Source organism: Aegilops tauschii, chromosome 3 (genome assembly GCF_002575655.3).
Source record: "Aegilops tauschii subsp. strangulata cultivar AL8/78 chromosome 3, Aet v6.0, whole genome shotgun sequence".
NCBI classification, from domain to species: domain Eukaryota; kingdom Viridiplantae; phylum Streptophyta; class Magnoliopsida; order Poales; family Poaceae; genus Aegilops; species Aegilops tauschii.
In genome coordinates this window covers 888,863-913,407 of record NC_053037.3, presented here as the reverse complement: position 1 = coordinate 913,407, position 24,545 = coordinate 888,863, and the positions used below count along the sequence as shown (strand labels likewise).

Genomic DNA, 24,545 nt, shown 5'->3' with positions numbered 1-24,545 from the left:
ACATGATTATTTTCTTTACTTCTTTCTTTCTTGCTTTCTTGAGGAAGCAAAGTGAAATCTCTACTTGGTGGTAGTAAGGACAGGTAGCCAAAAACAGATATGACACGTTCAACTTAATTAACTTAGAGACCATTTATAGCCCGACTTATTAGCAAACCGGGACCAATGCGCCTCGCCCTGGTCCATGACCATTAGTCCCGGTTTGTGCCACAAACCGGGACTAAAGGGTTGGTCCTCGTTGCGGCCAGAGTTTAGTCCCACCTCGCCAACCAAAGGGCGCTCACACCGGTTTATAAGCCCGTCCCTCTCTGCCTTGTTGAGCTCCTCTCAAAATGAAAATAGATGCCCTTATACAGGGAATTTGACCTAAATTCATAGTGAGTTTCTCTGAAATTCATAGAAATTTATTATGAATTTAGGTTGAATTTTCTCTATAGGCGCATCTATGCTCATTTTTTTATGTTGGGGCTGGCGATCTTTACAGACTTTTTGTGTGTTGAATATGCACCATTCAAAATCAGTCTCTGCTTTGAATGGTTCATTTTGAACACACAAAAAGTCTGGAGTTCAAATAAGTTCAAGAAAATGAAATCCCTTTGTAACAGATAAGTTTTCGTCCGAAACCCTGATACTTCAAAAGAGATTGTCCATTTTGTTCACGAAGTGCATCCAGTTTTTGCCGTAACCCTCTCAACTTTCTTGCACATGCTATGTGGATGAAATGATGATACCATGCCAACTTTCAACCTTTTCAGAGTTCATTTGAAATGCTTTCCAATTTTAGGGTCTTATAGCTCAAAATAATTAGTAAATGCATGAAAAATAACAAATGAAGTCAGAAAGGATTGAAAAATGATGATGTGGCTTTGAATGGTGCATTTTGAACACACAAAAAGTCAGGAGTTCAAATAAGTTTTAAAAAATGAAACCCCTTTGTAACAGACGAGTTTCCGTATGAAATCCCGATACTTTGAAAGAGATTGTCCGTTTTGTTCACGAAGTGCATCCAGTTTTTGCCGGGACCCTCTCAACTTTCTTGCACATGCTATGTGGATGAAATGATGATACCATGCCAACTTTCAACCTTTTCAGAGTTCATTTGAAAAGTTGGAGGTTGCTACCCTGTCCAGATTCATTATGTGCTCGGGTCCTGAGGCTCCAAAAGCTCCAAGGAATGGTTCGCTAACATGGCGTGGCATTCTAGAGGGCAATAGTATTCTTATATATGAAGGGGGGCCTGGACTGGAGGATAGTTAGCTGTGATAAGGTGGATATTTGGAAGTGGCTGCAGGCATCCTTTGGAGATTAAAAAAGGGATATTTCTATAAACAAAGTGTCGGAGCTATTGCTTTCTGAGGTGGATGCCGAAGATATTCTAAATATCAAGATAGGCAATTGGGAGGGTGGGGACTTCTTGGCTTAGAATTGGACTGCTAACGGTATTTTCACTATCAGATCAGCATGCCATGTAAAATAGCTACATAATTTGATGGTAAACGCCAACAATAATTGTGGCTCGTCCTCTGCTGTTGTTATACATAGTTGGCGACTCAAATTATGGCAAGCCAATGTGCGCGCAGTTGTCCTGCAGTAAAATTAAGCTTAATGTAAAATGTCTTGACTGCTGCAAGTATGGATCCTCAGTCATTGTTTTTGGAAAGAGGTGTGCCTAAACCTGGGTACATGTACACCCCTTGTCTCAGCCATTAGACCACTCCAAGATGCGTATGAAAGCCAGGATATGCCTATGTTATGGAAACGTGGAAGGAATTTAAGGATATCTGCAGTTTGTCTTGCTGTGGGAGCAAAGTGCATCCCCAACCCGCCCCACTGCAGCCTCCTCCCGTCGACCGCTGCGGGTTCTATTCCAGCCCCATTGCTACCTCTTCCCCCATAGTCGGTCGTGAACAGGTCTCCTACTGCCACATTGCTACTTCATTCTCCTCATCGCCCACCACCCGACCCAACTCCTCCGCCGGGCCTCCTTCTATGCATGGCTAGCCCGCATCCCTACAGCACAAGCTACACCACTTATCCCCTCCTCCGCGAGATTGATGTCTCTCTTTTCTACCTTCTCCCCTCCCCCCCTCAAGCTATGGCCACTGCATCAAGGTAGAGGTGCAGCCCCCTACCCAACAACATGTGGGGGCTTATGAGCTTGCACACTGTAGGGTGTTGATGTTGGTGACCTATCTTCCTCAGTTTGGTATGCAGGTACACGAACTCCTTCACAAATCAACTGATTATCTAATGGTAATTTATCTATTTATACTTACAGATAGTGCAAGGCTGAATGAAAAACTGGGATAACTAAGCCTATAGCACATACCTGGCTTACTCAGCCGATGGGATGAAGTGGCGAAATGACAAAAACCGACGTACATTAGCTGGTGCTGCAGCAAGCAGAGATTCAATCCTGGTCATGCGATCCACAACCTCCTTGATCTCCCGAGCAGAATGTCGAGCCCTATCCAAACTTTGATGCATGATGGAGGACCTTGGGGTTGGTGGGGAGGTCCCGCCAGACGATGTGCATATCCCCAGCTGCTCCCATGGAGTGGAACAACACAGTGTCGAGTTGAACTGATGGTAGCTTGATTAGCGCCTCCAGCTCCTCCCTTGGACCAGCAAAAAGTGACCCCATCAGGACAACATTCAGACGTGCAACAACCAGACTCTAGATAGCAGCTACTGCCTTCTTGAGAGGCCTGTTACTTGAAGACGGACCGCGTCGTCGCCCGGCCCCGCGCCACCCGTCGGGCATCGCCCGGCCCCCCGGCACCCGCCGCGCCATCCCCCGGCCCTCCACCACGTGCCGTGCCATCGCCCGATCCCCCGCCGCCGGCTGCGCCATCTCCAGAGCCGGTCCAAAGCATTTTTGGTCCTAGGGCGATGTAAGATAATTGTTTTTCATACTAAACTTTTATACTTATTTTAAAGTAAGTGTAACGTGTTACAGTTGTAATTAATACATTTTTTCTATTTCTTAACCACATAAAATGTTTTTAAATAATAGTTATATTATTCATTGGTATGCAGTTGTAATGTATATGATTGAAAATTTTAATTCTACAAAATGAAAATTTTATGATGTACCATTTATTTATTGTTAAAACAATCTTTTATATTTTTTTAATATGGCATAAACGATGAAGTGTATACACATTTGTATATCTATGAGTGTGTTCATATATCTTTTAATGTTATTGAATATTATGGTAGAGATTTCTAAATTATATACACACTAACAAATATTTTAATAGTGGTTTCTAGTGTATATTAGGCAGTCATATTCATGGAAACTTCTAGGGCACAGAAAATATGGCTTGCAAGTTGGGTTCGGTAATAGAATCGTCGAAGAACCAAAAATGTAGTTGATTGTAATTTTACGTATGATTCGATTACCTAACATGCTCGTCCAGGTTCACTTGGTTTGGTTTGGTACAAATGAGATGCCTACATGTTTATCAAATAAAAAATTGTGCATTGGTTTAAACATAGAAACCTACTTATTATATTTTTGATTATGATACTAAGGCATGCATTGTAAAGAGATTGAACTCAACTTTGTCAGTCGGATTCGTTTGCCTATGTGTGGTATAACTTATTAGTATATGGTTTGAACTTATGCTTCTGCAAATTGAGACTCTATTTTATCCATTTAATAATCTTACAGATGTAATGTATATTTCTATAGTTCTTACTAATATAAGTTTTAGTTGGGGTCCTCCCCTCTTGGGGCCTGGGGCGGCCGCCCCTTTTGCCCGGCCTATGGGCCGGCCCTGGCCATCTCCGGATGTCGCGCGCCGCGCCATCACGCCTGCGCCCCCGCCACCCGCCTGTCGGTGTCAAAACTGACAGATCTCGGGTACAGGGTCCCGAGCTGTAGATCTTGGATCAATGGGGAACAAGGAACACAGATACAGTATTTACCCAGGTTCGGACCCTCTCGAGGAGGTAAAATCCTACGTCCTGCTCGATTATATTGATATGTGTATGATGGTTACGGAGTTGATCTACCACGAGATTGGATGAACTAAACCCTAGATGGGTAGGATGATGATTCTTCTGCCCTCTACGGACTAAACCCTCCGGTTTATATAGACACCAGGGGTACCTTGTGTTACATTTGATCAAGTGCCGTCAAGGGATAAACTTGCCATCTTCATTATCTTGACTTGGAGTATACACCAAGGCTTCCAGGGTTTCCTTCCGTAGTACGGCGTTATCTGTAGTTCGACCTTCCTTGACAGAATCTGAAGTGGCCCACCAAGGCGGCCCATGAGAGACAGTCCGATAGCCCGAGGAACCCCTGATCCAGGACACCCTCAGTAGCCCCCGAACTAGCCTCCAATGCCGAGAACCATGATCCTTAGTAGCCTCACGCACCTAAAGTCTCCGGCTTGCGAGGCGAGTTCTTTTCCCCTTTGTGTCCGGCTTTACATCAGTTCGGCTGCTGACGTTCTCGGCAAAGTACGGCCGGGCCCACAACATCAATTTTCTTGCTTAGCTAGGGTTAACGACACCCCTCGATTTCTGCGTGCCAGAAGGAGGCAGACGGTCCAGCAATCTATTACAGAAACGCCCCTCACGGGCCAGGGAAAAAGCGCCTATTAAACGGGCCGAGAATGCAATGTGTAATGCATCCCATCCCCAAATCATTGAGAGGCCAAACACCAAAGAACTCTGCGACAATGGCGAGCGCCCCAAGATCCTCCTCACGCCCTCATGGCTCCCTCCAGGGCGACTGGGCAAGCTGTTCGGTCTCCCATCTCCAGCTAAGCAACCTCGAGACGCAAGGGTACCTTCCTGCTTCAGATCTTGCATCCACCCACCCCGGATTGATTTCCGCGAACGGTGAAGTTTTCGCGGAGAACTTCCCTGCTCCATGCAAGGAAGAGAGGGTATGTTTCGTGCCCTTCCTTTTACGACGCTTGGGCTTTCCCATTCACCCCTTCCTGAGGGGTTTACTAGAGTTTTACGGGATCCAGCTCCATCCCCTCACCCCAAGATCTATTCTGCACATCTCGGGCTATGTCGCTCTTTGCGAGATGTTTATCTAGAAAAAGCAATTCTTTTGATGCCTTTTTTGGGCTTCTAGAATAAGCTGCCATCTACCCAGCTTATTCTGGAAGCCCAACCTTTTTTTAGAAGCCTACTAGTCAAATATTAATTAGTAGGCCTCTAAAAGATAAATTTGATTGGCCTTCCAGAATAAGTTGGGTATGAGGCAGCTTATTCCAGCTTATTCTAAAAGCCAACAAAAGAACCGACCCTTTAGAAATCGAATTAGTTTTACACCTGAGCAAATAAACATAAAATCACAACACAAATGTAAAATGAAAACAAGAAAGGGGCTAGATAACTTTATTGTCCACTAAAACTTTGCAAAATCCATTGCTTTCTACCAATGAAATGTAAAACGGCATATATCTCTCTCCATGGAAAATTTCCACGCCGCAAGGCTGCTCCACCACGTCTTCTAGTTCTCTGGCACGGTTTCGTTCTGGACGGTGAAGCCCTGCTGGATTGGCGCTGTCATACGCGTGGATACCGACAAAGAGATCATAGATTTGATCTTCTGTTCAAGGAAAAAAATTGTGGTTAGGTGGCTGTAAGTTCCTAGCTGCGGCAATCTACATCAACGATCTACACCAACTCTACTTTTGTTGCATTCTAGTTGGTAACGATCTGATCCAATCTCATATGCATCTTCATAGTGATCCTGGGAACTTGATTCGTAGTGCATTTTTTTTGTTTTCTAGTACTACATCTCCCAACAACATCTTCTACACCCCACTAGCTAGATCTTTCTACCAGGACAACATCTAGGCGATGCCATCCAAACTCTAAGGAAGTAGCAACTAGGTCAGAGCGAGTGTTGTAAATCAAAAGGAACTAATAGTAGCTAGGGCACGCAATTCACGGCCAGGAGGCATTTGGTTGCAGTCGCCACCACTGCGTAGGCTTGCGTTCCAAATCCGCATTGCGAACGGGTTCCTCTTCGCGTCCGCCACGGACGACGCCAACTCTTTCCTTGAAGAGGTCTACAAGAGCTGGAGACTGCGCTATCGGTGTGCATCATGAAGTTGAAGAACCAAGGATGAGCCTGCCAAGAGGGATCGTTGTCGATGTGAGGCCGTCGATCATGGGGAAGAGCATCCATGGCGGCAACAAAGGGACAACATGTTGATGTTTATCTATAACATTTATTAAACGGAATTAGTTTTACACCCGAGCAAATAAACATAAAACCGCAACACAAATATAAAATCAAGAAAAAAAAAGGAGCAAGATAACTTTATTGTTCGCCGAAATTTGCCAACTTTATTGCCTTTTACCACTGTAAATGTAAAAAATTATATATGTCTTCAGGTGAATTATACGCATGCAGCGAAAGACGGCAAAGCGCAAAATCAGGATGACTACTTTTATCATGATACGGATGCCATGCTAGTCATACAGAGGTCACATGCCGGCCGTGGGCGACGGGGTCATGAGGAAGTGGCTGCATGCCAAAAATTGGGAGGCAGCAATCGGAATGGTGTGATTGTGTCACAACAGAAAGATCATTGCTTGCTTGGTTGATTGTGTGTGTGTGTCCCCTAGCTGGCCAGGCTGCATACAACCCATGCCTCACAAACCACCCACCACCCAACCTCCCTCTTTGGCACCATGTCACGCCTAGTTCATGTCTCATCTTGATTTGCTCCATCACATCATATGCGTCGTCTCAGGAAGCACTGATTAACATCTAAAAAAACACTGGATAATATTACCAGACCTAACCTATATATACTTTACGGTCAAAATCAAATTCCGCTTAGTTGAATCCTTGTCGTCAAATTTGATCATTGTTTCAGTTATGAAACAACAAATAGAAGATACAATCTTGCTGTTTCCGGGACATCTGATAAGAACTGGAACGATACAGAGAAGATATAACTTCAACCACAACTCTTACGGTACAAAGAGAAATGTAGTTTTCGAGTCTCGAGCACGCGTATATAATAATTTCTTAAATAACTTGATACATACATGCATGTCGACAGAAACAAATTGATATTACACCACATGATGAATAAGAATACAAACATCTATTATACATCCCAAATTTACGGCCGAAATCAAACTTCAGTTAGTTGAATCCTTGTCATTAACTTCGATCATTGTTTCAGTTACGAAACAACAAATATAAGATATAATCTCACCATTTCCGAGACATCTAATAAAAACTGGAACGATACAAAGAAGATATAACTTCAACCATAACTCTTACGGTACAAAGAGAAATGTAGCTCAAATCTATAATTTCTTGAATAAGTCAATACATACATGCATGTTGTTGGAAACAAATTAATGTTACACCACATGATGAAAAAGAATACAAACATCTAGTATACATCCGAACAAACCAGGATGTATGTATCATGTGACACCGTGTCACGTCATCGACATCATACTCGATGATGATCTCCTGGTAATAAAATTCACCAGTGATTCAGAAATAATCAACCCTAGGTTGCTATCTACACACCAACAACTTATACACCATAATTAATTAATCCTAAATGCATCTGTATGCATCTTGGGTGGAGAGGCCTGGGATAAAAGAGCTTCCATTTTCTAAAGAAATGTAAAAAATGCACCCTACTCCATCCATCCTCCTTTGATTAACTTGCGAAAAAAACGAAGCTAACCAAATGAAGGGGATGGGATGAAATGAATATCTATATACAGTAGTTAATCGATGCGGTGATGAGCCAATGATGATCAACTCAAATTATGGGTGTATATTTTGTATGCATGGAGTTATGGCTAGCAGGCTGCGGATTTGGTGGCGAAGAAGCTGCGTTTGGTGGCAGGGCGGTCGGTGGCGTGGGCAGGCGGTGCACCATTGCAGGAAGGGCAAACGGAGGCCGTGGCGGTGGCCGGCATGAAGAAAGCGGCGGCTGGGTGGTGGTGTTGGTGGTGGTGGAGGGCGCGGAGGTGCTGGAGCTCACGGTGGAGGCGGCGGTTCTCCTCCGTTAGCGTCTCGCAGCAGCGCTTGAGCAGCTCGCAGTCCACCTCCGTTTGCTTCAGCTTCGTCCTGCAACCAGTTAATTCACGAATTAACCATCATGCATCCACATTCATGAATACTACTCCCTCTGATTCATATTACTGGTCGCTCAAATAAAAATATCTAGCACTGAAATACGTCTAGTCATATCCGTTTGAGCGACAAGTAATACGGATCGGAGGTAGTACTATTAACTAATGATCCGGTCATTAACCGGATAATTGGTTGATGCAATTACTATATATCTAACCTGGCTCTTCTGTTCTGGAACCAAACCTCAACCTGCCTTGGCCTGAGGTTGAGCTGCCTTGCCAAAGATGCCTTCTGCTTCTGCTCAGATTATATCAATCAAGAAACGCCAAATCAGAAAAGCCAACCGTGAAAACCCAGATTTAAACCCAAACCAATCATGTAAGAAAAAAAGCATGAAAAAGCAAGTATACAGTGATTAATCATCGGCTAGTCATAGGGGGTTCAATTCAAACACTTGCATGGCTGAGGGTGCTCTGCTCCTTGAAGTGATCCTCCAGGAGCGCCGTCTGGTCCTTGGTCAACCTCAGCTTCTTCCGGCTGCCGCCGCCGCCGCTGCTGTTGTACCCCTCGACCAGGTCGTCCGAGCAGTAGATCAGGGCCCTCTCCTCCTCCTCCCTCTTCACCGCGCCGGCGCCGGCCAGGCTCAGGGACAGGTACGGCTCCAGAGGCACCGCTTCTTTCGGCTGAGGCAGGTGGTGGTGGTGGTGCCCGGCACCGGAGCCGAGGGAGAGGCCCAGGGCTAGGCCGGGCTCTTCCTGCGCCATGAACATGCTAGCAAGATAAATCTCTTCTTTTGTCCGGCTAGCTAGCTTGAATGGGATATACGCAATCAAGTAATGATGGATGGCCTCTTGCAAACCCTTGTGTTGGTGTCTGTTTGTGTAGACAGATAGAAGAGAAGAAGAATGAGGTGGTGGTTGAGGAGGTGGGAGAGGGAGAAGGGGAGCATGGACTCCGGTCCATCATGCCCGAAATTGACAGCATCGATCACATGATCAGATATGTCGTCATAGAGTAGAATGACCGTAAAGGAATGAAACAAGTCTGAACCTTGATGTGTCAGTGAGTGTGAAGTTATCTTCGGCATTGGACGGCCTTTAACATCAACACTGACAACAGGCGATATATATATATATATATAGCCATCGTTGTACCAGTAACATCTGCATAGCCATATAAGAACGGACAGTCAGCCAGGCAAATGCAACCACAAAGCTCTCAGCCAGATATATAGAGAGATATTCCAAGGCCTGTCGTAATAAGCTTGGCCCAGGCTGTAAACAACGACAGCAAACTAGGATACAACATGTGTCGCAAAGTTCAGTCTATTTACCTGCTAAATTATTCCTCTTCAATCATAGCAGTACAACAAAAAGTAGAAATGAATAAAAAATTGCATCTATATCCGTAGACCACCTAGCGACGACTATAAGCACTGAAGCGAGCCGAAGGCGCGCCGTCATCATCGCCCCTCCCTTGCCGGAGCCGGGCAGACTTTATTATAGTAGACAGTCAGGAAGTCGTCGTGCTAGGGCCTCATAGGACCAAGTCCACCGGAACAGCAACCCCCACCAATGAAGAGTAGTGTAGATCGGAAGGATCCAATCTAAAGACACATGAACGTAGACGCACTAGTAGAAAAAAGGTCTAATGTGAAACTCATTAGTCCCGGTTTGTAATTGAACCGGCACTAATGTGACCATTAGTGCCGGTTCCAACGGCCAGGCGGGCGGCGCTCATTAGTACCGGTTCGTGGCACGAACCGGTACTAAAGAGATGGTGGCCTTTAGTACGGGTTGGTGGCTCCAACCGGTACTAAAGGTGGTGCGCTGCCACCCGCAGTGCTCAATGTTTAGTCCCACCTCGCTAGTTGAGAGGAGCTCACACCGGTTTATAAGCCCCGCCGCGGCTACCGTGTCGAGCTCCTCTCTAAGCAGGCCTTTGTGGGCCTATTGCAAGTCTTCTGCCCTGTGGGGCCTACTGGGCCGTACGGGCCTGCATCCTGGCCCAACTAGAGATTGGGTTTCTAGTCGTGTGCCGGCCCAGTAGGCTGGCTGTTTTTGCTTTATTTCAAAAATAAAAATAAAAAAAAATCCTTACCAACCGGGACTAAAGGTCCCCCAGACCACGGCGCGCCTCGTGCCACGTGGTGGGCCTTTGGTCCTCCCTTGGCTTCTCCGGCCGCCGCGCGCCCACCGCCGCCCTGATGTGACCCCGCCACACAACTTGGCCTCAACCTCGCCGCCACATGCCTCCGCCTCGCACCGCCCATCCCTATCCTCACCCTGCCCCTCACCCCTCATAAAACCAGAGCTCCTATGTGGATCCCGCATGTCATACACATGAGAGGTAAATTTATCATGAATCTGCTAAAACAACTCCCTAATGATTAGAAAAGTGTTACTGAGATAACCCCAATAACACCTATGTGGAACCAAACAAAAAGAATTAGGGATCTACTCGAGATGCTGCAAATGTGTTAATTGAACTGCAGCTCCCTTGATAAAAAGAAGAAGGAAAAAAGCTAACTTTTACCGGCGGCGGCAAGTGGTGGTGGTGACCGGCGATCCTCAGCCGAGCACACGCCTCTCGCCTCGATCCATCGATCGCCGCTTCCCAATCTGAAATCACGCCATCCTTATCCCCTCTCTTCCTCTCTCTCTCTCTCTCCACCGCGTGGCCCATCCCTCCGTCCGTCCCCATGCCCCCCGCCGCGTGCGCCACGCCGGCGGCCGCGCGCCCGCCGCTCCCCGTCTCGCGCCGCTGCCCGCCGCCGCCCCTCTCCGCCGCGCACGTCCCCGCCCGCCGCTCATCCACGGCATGCCGCTGCGCCACGGCCTCCTCCCCCGCGGCATCGGCGTCGGCGTCGGCGTCGGCGTCTTCTCCGTCGGCGTGGGACTGGACCCGCTGGAGCCGGCACTTCGCGGAGGTGGACCAGGCGGAGAGCTACGCCTCCGTGCTGCGCTTCCAGCTGGAGGAGGCCGTGGAGGGCGAGGACTTCGCCGAGGCCGCCGCCCTCAAGCGCGCCCTCCTCGACGCCACCGCCGACGACGCCGTCTCCCGCGTCATGGCCGAGCTCAAGGTTTACTCAAATTTGCCCGTCTCGCCCTCGCCGGCTCCGGATTCTCACCATGTTCTGCTACCTAGGGTTCGTCCCCGTCCCCTGTTTTGTTTCCCCCACCTCACCTGATGTTTTGATCCATCCTCGCAGAGCGCCATCGAGGAGCAGCGCTACCAGGACGCCTCCAGGCTCACCAAGCTCGCCGGAACCAGCCTGGTGAGCCCCCTATCGCCCACTCCCGCTTCTCCGTTGCTGCTTGGCATAATATAAGTAATAACAAAACATGGCTAGTAATAATTCCTCTGTTGTTCGATCCTTATCTTTGTATGCAAAAGAATACATATAAGGCTGTTCAAAGTCAGCCAAAATTGTAAACATTTGGTAATCCATTAAGTGGTCGGGTTTGATTCTAACCAATTTCATTTTCAGGTAGGTTGGTGGGTGGGATATGCCAAAGACACTGATGACTCGATTGGGAGGATTGTGCGGATAACCCCTGGCGTTGGGAGATACGTCGCCAAGAGCTACAGCCCAAGGTCCGCTTCCTCACAACCAAGTAAACCTCTGCATAATTCTAATACGAATAATTACTAACCAAGAGTATTTCATTCTGTTTAGGCAATTGGTCACTGCATCTTCAGGGAGCCCATTATTTGAAATATTCCTCGTCAGGGACGAAGACGAGAAGTACACAATGAAGGTGCACTGATATATCTTTAGGCAGTTTATAAGATAAACCATCTCTGTTATGCCCAGATGTGATATTTGTATTTACAAAAAAATTAGACAGGTAGTACACTTGCGACCGACAAAAGGAGCTTCAACTGCGTCGTCATCCGTGTCATCAACACCTGCAGAAGATCCAGTTAAGGCAGAGATTGAAAGTTCACCGGAGAGCAGTGCTTTATCTGAAGGCATTACAGAGGAAGCAAGCACAGATACTACGTTAAAAGGGAATGATGATGTCGAGGAGAAAGCGCAGGATACTGGAAGAACCAAGGAAAGCGGCGTCGAAGGGCTGAAAAGTGTTCTGAATTTTTTCAAGTCCCGAATTCCCGAGTTCAAAGTTCAAGTCATAAATGTGGAGGTGCCCGAGGAAGCTGAATTAGTTGCGGATTCGTCAGACGAGTTAGTGCAAGATGATGTGAAGAGCACATCAGAGAGTTCATTGGAGGAGCCTAGCACGGAGGAATTCCAGGAGGAAGATGTCTCTGATGGAGATTCAGACTCGAACGACGAAAGTAAGGGGCCGGAAGTAAAGCTTTTCATCAGCGGAGTAGTTCATAATAAAGAGGAGGCTGGAGCAAAATCTTATGTTCGAGTTCCCGCTGAAATAAATAACCTGGAAAGGGACTCCTTTGAACTCTACATCCCTGGAAAAGGTTCTGATCGGGATCTGAGTGAAACAAAGGCCGCGAAACAGAAAGTCGCGGATATGGCTGCTAAATTGGCGTCAGAGCTCATGCCCTCTGATGTCGCAAAGGCGTTATGGGGTACCACCAAGAGTTCCTCCAAGGTAAGAACGGCCTCAGTTTTGCTGTACTATATATGTCTGGCTTAGAAAGTGAGCTGAGGTATGCTTTAGCATGTTTAGTTTGTTGCCAGTTTTGTGAAATCTCAAAATCTCTTTTACACAGTAATAAGCATTAAGGCCACTTCCATCATTCTATACTTGTTTGTACTTTGTATTTACTGGATGTGCTCATTTAGCAACTACGAAGTCCTTGATACTGTGTATGCATCCCACTTTTAGTGTAAGAAAATTAGAGTGCATTTTCCCTTCTAGACAAAGTCAGCTGGAAAGCTATGCCAGTATGGTAAAAACTTGGAAGCCCTAGGGACTGGTTGGACACTGGCTCCACCAACCTGCTGACCTTTGGATTTTGACTCTTTTTCCTGGAATAAAAAAAATCTTGTTAATTCTAGTTGCACCATTTAGTGCTCAACATTGTTTTTCTTGCCTTCAAAAGTATTTGTGTGCTGTCAGGTCAATACTCACAGAACTGCCCAATCTGATCCATCCTATTTCAGTTTAGACTTATCAGAGATCATTTGCAGTGGTAACAAATCAGTACTTGAAATTGTCCAGTTGGTTCGATACATCTGTTTTGTTTTTTGAGCAGGATACATGTGTGGTACAACTGTCCAATTGTCACCAGTTCTGTAGAGTGTAGACCATATTCCTATTCATGTAATCAAGCTAACTGATAAATGGTGCCCTCACTGCAGATAAATAAAGAAGTCCAGGAGCTTTTAAAGCTTACCTTGAGCAAGGCCCGAGTGAAGCTGACTGAGAATACCATTTTCAATCGGATTGTTACAGACTCTAACGGCTCAGATCCATTTAACGGTAAAGTTTGCTCAGTTAAGTTGATGGCTTGCTGCTTTTGTAGTCTGACAGGCGTATTCCTCGCGTACATTTAGGTCTCTATGTAGGAGCATTTAGTCCATATGGCCCCGAAGTTGTACAGCTCCGTCGGAAGTTCGGTCATTGGAATAGTACTGATGATGTGGAGTTTTTCGAGTATGTTGAAGCAGTTAAGTTGACTGGTGATCTAAGTGTCCCTGCTGGACAGGTTTGCAGCTTTTTCATTTGGTTTATGCTTTTATAAATATTTTCTACTATATGCTTCTACAAAAACAAGCTGGCATTGTGTTTTAACTTTTCAAATTTTGTCACAGGTAACATTCCGTGCTAAGGTTGCGAAGGGCAGTCGTCTTGAGAATCGTGGTGCATACCCGGAAGAGTTTGGTGTGGTAATTCCTGTTTACTGTCCTATATAATTATTAATAATGTGTCTGTTTTGGATGTTTGCCTATATGACATGTGTTCTGTGCTGATTCAGTTTGTATTTCAGACAAACAAAACTCATCTTCTTTATTAGGTTTAAATTTCATATATGGCCAAGCACATTAGCATAGTGTTCCTGAGCATATGTGTTGCATGAGTTATATTCTTTTTAATCTAAATCTAGTTCAAAAATTTCAGACTGCCAGTTATAAAGGTCAGGGGAGAATAGCACAACCTGGATTCAAAAACCCGCGGTGGGTGGATGGTGAGCTATTGGTGCTCAATGGCAAGGTAAAATAAAATCCGACACTGTTGCTTTGCATCGAGGGCAGGCCTGGCGCAGTGGTGAAGTCCTCCCCACTTATGCCAAAAGGTCCTGGGTTCGAACCAGCCTCTCTGCATTGCACTTTGCAGGGGTAAGACTAGGTTGCTATAATCCATCCCCAGACCCCACCTTGTGTGGGTGCTTCTATGCACTGGGTCTGTCCTTTACTGTTCTTTACTGTTGCTTTGCATATGCAGCAGCACTACTACTGAAATAAATAATTAAGCATTGCCATGATGTATAGTTTTGTGCATGCCGAAATAGTTGTACTGATTATGGAAACTTGTAGAGTATTGAGTTATATCACTAGCAATCGAGCTCACAGAGTATCTTATTTCCAGCGTAAGATTCATGCTGTGAACCGTATTTTTGTTATTTTGGGCGAATAGTGTAACTCTTTTTTAGAGACGAGTCTATCTATGGATTGCAACATAGTTTGTCTTTCCGATGGAACAAATGAGCACATTTAACCGGAGGCATTCTTGGACGACACTCCTGTGCTGGCTTTGCATGGCTAAAAAAGGGTTTAGTGCTCAAAGCACCCCATGGGTGCATCTGGTCTGGTGAACCCCCGATTTTTGTAGGAGGGAAATAGAAGCACAATTTGTCAGTTCATTTTACTTTGCTGACATGTCCACAATGATGATTTTGCGATGGAACACTTTTGCAACGTTGTCCTTGACGCCAGACATCGATTCTTTTTGCAGAGTGCGATCCCACACATCGGTGGCGCAGAGCTCGGTTTCCTGTACAGCGTGCCTGAGCAGAGCTTCCTGGTTCTCTTTGACCGCCTTACACTCCCCGAGTGAATGAGATCTCGCCGAAACGAGCTGATTCTCACATGGGAGGGAATCCCATGGAGAGACAAACTGGCCTGATTTCAGGTGGCCAAAGGTAGGTTCCGCATGGCTTTCTCTGTCATCCTCATCCTCAGAGGGAGCTTCCTGAGACGGCTGGCTCCTCACAGGAAGATCCAGTCGGTTCGGCATTTTGAGGGTACAGAGAAACATGGCATTCTGCTTCCTGGGAACATGGCTGGTATATTGAGCTGTCATGTGATGTGATACAAGAAAGCAAAACTTAGGGTGCCAAACAAGCGACGCGGTTATAGATATGTCGGGCGAGACCTTTTTCGTGGGTTTCTTTCATTTGTTCATTTGGATGAAACCAGTTTTGGTATTGCCTTGATGCTACAAAATAAAATAAAGCTGATACCATTGTATCCTAAATTGAGCTGTCATGTGATGTGATCCAATCCGAGGCTTCCAAATCGATGTGTTTGGCGCGGCGGGCTTCTACATTCATTCATTCATTCGAATAACAAACAAATATAAGAGTGAGCATTTAAGTCGCTTTTATATTTCATGAGAGAGAGAGAGGGTGCATGAATGGAGCGGTCATTATCTTGAGCTCGTGATGCTTATACAACATAAAAACAGAGCCCATTGTATGAAAACATGTGTGTTAGGTGGGGCCCAGTGATCAGAAAGAAAAAAATTAAAAAAATTCCGTCGCCGGGACTTGAACCCGGGTCTCTCGGGTGAGAGCCGAGTATCCTAACCACCTAGACTACGACGGATTTGTGTCTTAAGCGGAATGCGAGTTTACTTAGACAAAAAAGGTGTGACGGCTCATTAGAGCTTTTTTGACCCAGACAGGCCCCTCAAACACCCGCGCTGACCGGCATCCCCCGTATTCAGCTCAAATATGCGACGGATATGGGGTGCTCGGGCACGCCCACCACGCCGGACCCGACATTGGTCCACCCGCCCCACATAAATTCCTTCTTATCAGCTCGTCGAACCAAATCCTAGCCATTTCACTCCCCTCCCCTTCCCTCCCCTCCGCCACCCAAACTTGTCTTTGGCTCCTTCCAGCCGTCTTCGGCATGGCGGGCAGCGGATCTGAGCCCTTCACCTCCACATCCGTCGATCCCGAGCTCATTCCACGCTGTCCCGAGGAGGAGATGGCCGTCCGGTTTGCTTTCCGCCGCGCCCGGGAGGAGGCCCTGTACGGCTGCGCTCAGACTCCATCCGTCGGGAATCCATTGCGTCCGCCCAGATGGCGCATGGATCTGGCGCTAGGCCAGCCGTAGCTGCCTCGCCGGAGGCCGTGCGGTTCATCTGGCGTCCGAACGCGCTGGCGGACGCGCAACCCCTCCGTTGGTGTGCTTATATTCGGGACGCACCATCATCCCACGAGGCCATGCTACGGCGTGCCTGCCGTGCAAGGCACCAGGCGCGAGAGGCGGCGGCGGATGTCGGCGAGGCGGAGTTGCATTCTCCGGTGCCCCATATGGGGCATCGGCCCGGGCGACGCAACCGCATCGTGGTGGACGTCGGCAGCTCGTCCCCAGACGGATTCGTCATCGATCTGACGTCTACCGGCACCCAACGGGTTCCAGGCTTCGACGAGGAAGAGTAGGGCATGGGAGACGGCGGCGCATTGAGTCCCGTGAGCCGGCTCGTGTCCCATGCCCTACTCTACCTTGCTGGCGACTGGACCAACATTCTGAGTAGCGCAGCCGGCCATCGGACATGGCCAGGGCAAAGCCGGGTGAGCGGGGAGCAGCACCGGGCGAGCGGGGAGCGGCACTGGGCGAGCTCGTTTAGATTAGGTTTCACGTTGCATGTAATAATATGGATTTGGGGTTTTTAATTGAGGTATCCGGATGTGGAATGCATTTTTTGAGGCGTGCCGGGTCACTGTCCGCGGACACGCATGGGCGCGTCCGCGGGCGTTTGAGGGTTGCCAAATCCGGTTGTAAATGCTCTTAGGCCCAGTCTTGGCAATCTTGGCGCTTCTAGTGGTAAAAATAAATAAAAAATCTACCCACACACTTGAAATAATTACATCCAGCTAACAACTTACTACCTTCGTCCTTGTTTATTGGTCCTCATTGTAATATGTGCCAAACTTTGACCATAAATTTAATTATCAAAATGTTCATGCATGTCATAAAAAATTATATCATTGAAAACTATGTTCAAATACGAATCAAATACTAATCCAGATTTACTAATACTTATGTCATATCTGCTTGCAAAAAACACTAGATGCATTAAAATCCTAAAAGGATACATCTAGAACTCTGTTTTTCTTTTCATTTGATCACTACATTTCGTCTTGGAAATCATTCAGACTAAATAAAGACCTTATACTTGACCAAAAGGTGGAAGATGGCTTGGCTACTGCCATACTGCTGCTGCTATACTCACATGCTCACAATACATGATTGGCCCTGCTAACCCAATCTGAGTGCAGAATCAGGTGGAGGATGTCTTGCAGTGATCCTTGTATGTCCTCGTGGATAACCTAGCCATGCCAGCCAACCGAGTGTATTAGTCTATATACCTTTAGAAGAAAATCTAGCTATGCATGCGTTGGTGTCTAGCTGGAGGTGAAGGGTCTGGGCATGCCACGGAGCATAGACCGCCGTATTGGCTCAGCTCCCCAACAAGGGGGCAATAGCCCACATACTAGGTCATGGTGTCATTTATGTGCTTCCATGGGTGCCATACATAGTTGCATTAAGGTTAATGACGAATGACCGTGGAACACGGTAGGGTGTGCGCAGGTCGTTACAATGACAACACCCGCACCAGCAACATGCCTTTCTCCGGCCTCGGTCGGTTGTGTTAGCATGCACTTTGAAATTCTTGATGCCTCCAAAGCTTACATGACCCATCATGACCAATGACATGTGTGTCAACTTTTTTTCTGTTTGTATGAAAGTGCAACTATATATATGTATCTACGCCATGTTTGGCCAGTGCGCCATAAGATAAGGTCTCCACACATGTATGTTTGTGCTAGCTTCGTAGGGTTCTAATGAGAGAAACAAGAGAAGCAAAGGGGATATAAAGTCAGATATGAGTGTGATCTTGCTTGTGAGAAAAAGAAACTTATGAACAATTATAGCTCACACTACCCCCCCCCCCCCCCCCCCCCCCTCCCCCAACTATAGGTATTCTTAGAGCATGTGAGAAGGGGGAAATGAAGTGGCCTCTTAGTGTTGGTATGTCCTTACAAGAGGACCGAGAACTTATGGTAGTGGGTAGTGTTGAGTTTGTATCGAATAATGAATAAACCCACAAACTTAGTGGATGGCAAACTGATTACTATGTGCCCTCATTCCATGACTATACATCGACTTAAAAACCAAGAACAAAATAATTATTTAATGATTTGACATTGTGGATCATTAGTTCAATTTTATGGCTCGTGTGCATCACCATGGTGCAGAGGACCACCCCTCTTCAGATGACAAAATCAATGTTATAATATTTGTGCATGTATGCATCAAAACAACTACTATTTTCTTTGAGTGTCGTTTTGCCTGCTAACTCCTCTGAATGTTGGGCACGTTTGGTTGCCATCTTGGCCAACTCAAGTCCGCCAAGCAACAATCTCGGGTGTCCGATTTGAGGGGCCTGGGGTTGCATGTTGCTACCTTGGTGTGAGCCCCCAATCGATAACATGAACCAAACATACCTGTCTTTGGCCAGCTCAGTCTATGACGAGCATGCGAGCACCCTCGTGCTTGAAGTCCAAGCCAAGCTACCCTCCTCGGCCATTTTATGGAACATGATTAGACAAGCGAACTCTTGGTGTAGGTGAGATCCATGGAGTCAAGTCATGGGGTGAGTTCCACCAAAAACTACCACGTTGGCTCGCTCGTTTCCAATCCTGTGCCCCAGCAGTTTCCATATAAAGTGAGATCAATGCAACATACAATACCACATGTCTCCCAATCATACATATTATCCATGATTTGCGGCAGTTTGGTATGATTAACTTGTGTCATTACTTAATTTTTGTGGATTCTAATGCAATCATCATAGGCCTACGAATCTACAACACACTCAGTCGATCCCCAACTCTCCTCACAAGTATAATACTGTATGTGCTAGCTTATCAGGGTCCTAAGGAGATGGTAGAGAAAAGTTGTGATAAATACGGATCATGATTGAAGTGTAACCATGATGCTTATATGGAACCCTAGGAGTGAGCGATTTATTGATCTTTATCTCATTATTTTCTTTCGCCATGGTGCACCTACCACTTTGCACGTAATGACGTAAGATTAGAGCAAGTGAGGAGAGAATGAATGAAATTGTAAGTTCTTGTCGGCCGAGGCAGGAGGACTAGGCTGACTGGGATTGTTGATTGGGCGGTCAACGGGGTCAAAAACAGGTACCGTGAAGTGAAGGGTTGAATCTTGCTCGGTTATGATAGTTCGGGGGTTGAAATTTAGATGGTTTCGAAATTCAGGATTGTTTCATATATTCAGGTGACGGTTGAGGGTTGTAATATGGACTTCTCTTCTGATAGAATCGTGGATCGGTGATCCCAACTGATGTTCATCGATCAGATAGGTTTTTCTCTCCTTTTTTCGTCCATCCATCTATAAAACATTGGGGTGTATCAGTGTATATAGTTCTGCCTAGACAACCTTCCCGACGCAGCTATAAAGCATTGATCGCCTACTTGGAGATGAAGGTACCGGACTAGTGGCGAAGCTTGAAAGAAAAAACTGGGCGGCCAGCCCAAAGGAGAGTACATAAATTTCAAATTGAATTTCAAACTATTCAAAGTTCTATTGCGTTGTTTGCCTGTGTTTCAGAACGGTGTTGCCTTCGTGTTGGACGGCTCGACCTTTGGATGCATATGCAATGCGAGATGCCGGTGGCCGGCAGCTGCTCCCTGCCACACCACTAGTGCTAAACCTAGTGCTTCTACATACATGGTCGTCAGTTCACACGAGGCGTGAGCCTCAAGGCTTGGATTGAACGTCTAAACCTGCTGCTTAGTGGACTGTAGATGGTGGTCTAGGCTGACTTCCGATGCATACTTAAAATAAAAGTGACGGTCCATGGCCCAGATCGGCCCTAAGGAAGCTCCACCCCTGTACCGGACATGCCATAGAGCATTGATCGTCTCGTCCCAACACAACTCCCCGACAAGAATTCTTGATGCCTCCCAAGGCTACATTACTCATGACCAGCAACATGTGTAATCCATTTTTCTTCTGAATGTGAAAGTGCAACTATATATATCTATGACATGTTTGGCTGGGGCACCATGCGCTAAGGTCTCCACACAGGTATGTGGTGTGCTAGCATCATGGCTAGGCATCTGATGAGAGGAAAGAGAGAAGCGAAGGTGATATATAGAGAGAGAGTCAGATACGAGTGTGATCTTCATCGCGGGAAAAGGAAAAAAAAACTTCTAGACAATTATAGCTCTCATTATTTTTGAAAAACCTACACACTGTGCAACTGACCTTAGAGCATGTGAGGAGGGGAGAGATGAAGTGGCCATGACTCACGAGTATTGGTTTGTCCTTGCAAGTGGACCAAGAACTTATTGCGGCGGGTAGTGTTGAGCAAGGTTTTAATTTCACAAACAAAAATTATTTGGTCCTCACTGAAATATGCAAAATTTCAGTTTTTTTCTTCAGATTTTGATCTATCAAAATTCACTTTATTCTAAACTATTTTTGATGTAATTAAACTTTTTCTTGAAATTAGTTTGAATCTGTCTCGAATTTCAGGGTTAAAATATTACGATACCCACCACAAATTCTGATATTTTGTTGAATTTTGTAACCTTGGTGTTGAGTTTGTATCGAGTTATTGTAGAAACCCACAAATTTTAAATGTTGATTACTATTGTTGATGCACGCATTAGAACATCTATCTCCTTTGAAGTTCCTTCTGCTTGGTAGCTCCTCTTCGGATGTCTTCTCCTGCACATGATGAGCAGCCTCTGGCATGAGATATAAGCTACGCTACCCTTCAACCCCACACATTATGTGGAACGTAGCTCTTGTGTTGGGGAGCCAACACTAGTGGATGCAAGTCCAACGCAAACATGTTAACACCTTTCAACCCCACACATTGGAGGCGCCGAGCTTGGTTTCCTGTACAACGTGCCTGAGCAGAGGTTCTTGGTTCTCTTTGACTGCCTTACGCTTCCTGAGTGAATGAGACTGTGTCGAAATGAGCTGATAATCACTTGGGAACTGCATACAGCAGAAAGGAACTGGCCTGATTTCAGGCTCCTAGCTCGGCTTTCTCCGTCCTCCTTAGAGCGAGCATCCTGAGATGGTTGGATCCTCCTACTACCTGACAGGAACTAGCTGATTCGACACTTTTGAGAGATAGAGAAAGCTGGCATGTTGGTTTTCTACTCCTCGGAGTATGGTATACTGAGCTTTCATGTCAAACAAACTTAGGCTGCCAAACAATGCGGCTATAGATATTGCCCGACATGACATTTGCGGTCGGGTTTCCTCATTTGTTCATTTGGACCAACCATTTTGGTATTGACTTGGTGCTACATATGAATAAAGTTTATAGTGTTGTATCCAATATAATCATAAGAAGGCTATTTTTTCGAGAATTTTATACCAAGCTTCTGATAAACTAAGACTTTCGGCTAAACCATTGCTAAATTTGTGGAGACCAAATTTTGTTATTGTCCTGATGCTGCAAATAAAATGAAGTCTATGAACATATGCTGTAAATTTGAGGTTCACTAGGTCATGTGTGTTCCCTGATTCTGATGTTGCATCCGGGAAATTTAAAAATTTAAAACTCATATCCTGTTTATTACAGCAGGAATAACACTGTTGCTTGCACCTGAAGCAGCACTGCTACTGAAATACTAGTAGTAAATAATTAAGCATTGCCATGATGTATAGGTTTGTGCATGCAGAAATAGTTGTGCCGATTTTGGAAACTTTTAGAGTATTGAATTATATCACTAGCAACCGAGCCCGCAGAATATCAGTTATCTGGTCTAAGAGTTATGCTGTAAACCTTTGGGCTCATCTCTGAACTGACAGAAGTTTGTATTCCAAATGGGTCATACATAAAGTTATCCACCCACATTGATGATTTTGCTATGAACTCTTTAGCGACATTGCCCACTGTCACCCTTGGCAACGGAGCAACGCCATCTTTCTGGTCCAACCGGTGGCTGAATTAATGGCTCTGCACCAAAAGATTGCGCCCAGCCTCTTTCCGGTGGATGCATGTAAATGTGCAACGGTTGCTGCAGCATTGAGTGATGGCCTGTGGATGAAAGGGCTCCAGCGCCTGAACTCGCCTGACGCCCTTCAAGAATTCATCAACCTCTGGGGCCTCATCCAGCATATCACTTTGGTGGCGCAGAGCTCGGTTTCCTGTACAACGTGCCTGAGCAGAGCTTCCTGGTTCTCTTTGACCGCCTTACACTCCCCGAGTGAATGAGATCTCGCCGAGACGAGCTGATTCTCACATGGGAGGGAATCCCATGTAGAGACAAACTGGCGGCCAAAAGTATGTTTGTCTCTCCATGGGATTCTGAAACCGTCACCCTCGTCCTCAGCGCTCTTCCAGAGACGGTTTTGACTCCTCGCAGGATCCAATCGGTTAAACATTTTTGAGGGTACAGAGAAACATGGCAAGATTCATGCAAATGAAACGGTGGAAATGCCTTTCAAACGAATAGACTTCGTAATACCACTGTGTCACATACTCGGTCCGTAAAGAAATATAAGAGTGAGCATTTAGATAACTAAAGTAGTCATCTAAACGCTTCTTGAGTAAAAATATCCGCAGGACTCGTGATGCTTACAACATAAAAACAGAGCCCATTGCTCAGAAGTAAAATAAAAACAAAAAATTCCGTTGCCGGGACTTGAACCCGGGTCTCTCGGGTGAGAGCCGAGTATCCTAACCACCTAAACTACGACGGAGTATGTGTGCTATTTAGAATGAGTCTCTACTTAGACAGAGGAAGTTGTGACAGTTCACGTTAACACCACAACACATTAGGCCCAGTCTTGGAAATCTTGGCTCTTCTAGTGGTAAAAATAACCAATAATTACATCAGTAATTGATAATGTCGTTCTCTGCCTCCCTTAATTAGTTCATTCCGCCTCATGCCATGTCAATGGCCAACTGTCATGTAATCAAGTCTCAAGAACACAACTCCATTTTTCTTTTCAAGAATACAATGATACAGTTAGGGCATGACCCATGCATAGCTCTAGGGTGATGCCCCATAGGCCATGTAGAATCGGATAGTAGAAAAAGTAGGTTCAGATGGTGTAGCAGAAGGCATGTGCTTGAGAAGAAAAAATGTGGTCCAGTGCATATAGCTAAAAAAGTTGAAGTGAAGAGTAAGGATGCATGTGTAGTAAGAGTCTACTTTTTATTCTTTGATGAGGTCCACTAGTAGTAGTTTGCGTTGGGGAGAAAACATCAATATAAATGTCTCAAGCTACTTTTTGTCATAAGGCATCTGCATCCATATGCCACCATTGTACGTGCCCTTACAAGCAGACTAGTATTTAAGATCAGTGATCTGTTCCTCCTAGACATCCTTCTGCGTACAAAAAACAGAAGAAGAAGCACGGGCATAAATCAATAGAATAGCCTGGTATCGGCGCAGCCAGGACTGGCGGATTGAGGAGGTGCCTTTTGCGAAGGTTCTTTCCTTTATTAGACTAAATAAAGACCTTACTTGACCAAAAGGTGAAAGATGTTCCACGTCGCTGCTGCTATGCTCGAATGCTGACAGTACTTGATTGGCCATGCTAACCCAACGCGAGAGCAGAATCAGGTGGAGGATTTCAAGCAATGATCCTTGACGGTCTTCGTGGATAACCTAGCCATGCAGGACTAGAAGAGAATATAGCAATGCACCCGTTGGCGTCTAGCTGGAGGTGAAGGGTCTGAGCATGCCACAGAGCACCGGCCGCCGTCTTGACTCAGCTCCCCAACAAGGGGGCAATAGCCCGCGGAGTTAACCATGGTATCATTTATGTGCTTCCATGGGTGCCATACATAGTTGCATTAAGGTTGATGGTGAGTGACCGTGGAACACAGTAGGGTGCGCACAGGTCACAACATTGACAATGATCGCTCCAACAACATGCTTTTCACCGGCCTCAGTCGGCTGCATTAGCGTGCACCGTGAAATTCTTGATGCCTCCAAAGCCTACATGACCCATGACCAATGAAATGCGTGTCATCTTTTTTCTGTTTGTATGGAAGTGCAACTATATATACGTACGACATGTTTGGCCAGTGCGCCATAAGATAAGGTCTCCACACATGTATGTTGTGTGCTTGCTTCGTATGGTTCTAATGAGAGAAACAAGAGAAGCAAGTGGGATATATATTGAGTCAGATATGAGCGTGATCTTGTTTGTGGGAAAAAGAAACTCATGAACAATTATATCTCTCATTACTTTCTCCCGCTACGGAACACCTATCCA

The 24,545-nt window shown here is 45.9% G+C and overlaps 2 protein-coding genes and 2 non-coding genes across 4 annotated transcripts; 1 reads left to right on the top strand and 3 right to left on the bottom strand.

Moving 5' to 3' along the window:
* Positions 1 to 7,297: 7,297 nt before the first annotated feature.
* Positions 7,298 to 9,046, bottom strand: LOC109773889 (homeobox-leucine zipper protein HOX15). The gene is made up of 3 exons (XM_020332619.4): positions 8,554 to 9,046; positions 8,313 to 8,392; positions 7,298 to 8,089 (listed from the first exon to the last, which is right to left on the bottom strand). The coding sequence occupies exons 1-3, from the start codon at positions 8,863 to 8,865 to the stop codon at positions 7,819 to 7,821; spliced, it is 663 nt and encodes a 220-aa protein (XP_020188208.1). The 5' UTR covers positions 8,866 to 9,046; the 3' UTR covers positions 7,298 to 7,818.
* Positions 9,047 to 10,587: 1,541 nt separating this feature from the next.
* Positions 10,588 to 15,501, top strand: LOC109773878 (protein EXECUTER 2, chloroplastic). Its single transcript, XM_020332610.4, has 10 exons — positions 10,588 to 11,177; positions 11,307 to 11,372; positions 11,586 to 11,692; positions 11,775 to 11,856; positions 11,947 to 12,672; positions 13,386 to 13,506; positions 13,581 to 13,732; positions 13,839 to 13,913; positions 14,146 to 14,238; positions 14,980 to 15,501. Exons 1-10 carry the CDS (start codon positions 10,797 to 10,799, stop codon positions 15,079 to 15,081), a joined length of 1,905 nt encoding a protein of 634 aa, XP_020188199.1. The 5' UTR covers positions 10,588 to 10,796; the 3' UTR covers positions 15,082 to 15,501.
* A 277-nt stretch (positions 15,502 to 15,778) lies between these two features.
* On the bottom strand, positions 15,779 to 15,851 carry TRNAE-CUC (transfer RNA glutamic acid (anticodon CUC)). Its single transcript has one exon. It is a non-coding gene; the product is annotated as a tRNA-Glu (tRNA).
* A 7,094-nt stretch (positions 15,852 to 22,945) lies between these two features.
* TRNAE-CUC (transfer RNA glutamic acid (anticodon CUC)) lies at positions 22,946 to 23,018 on the bottom strand. Its single transcript has one exon. It is a non-coding gene; the product is annotated as a tRNA-Glu (tRNA).
* Between the last annotated feature and the right edge of the window lie 1,527 nt (positions 23,019 to 24,545).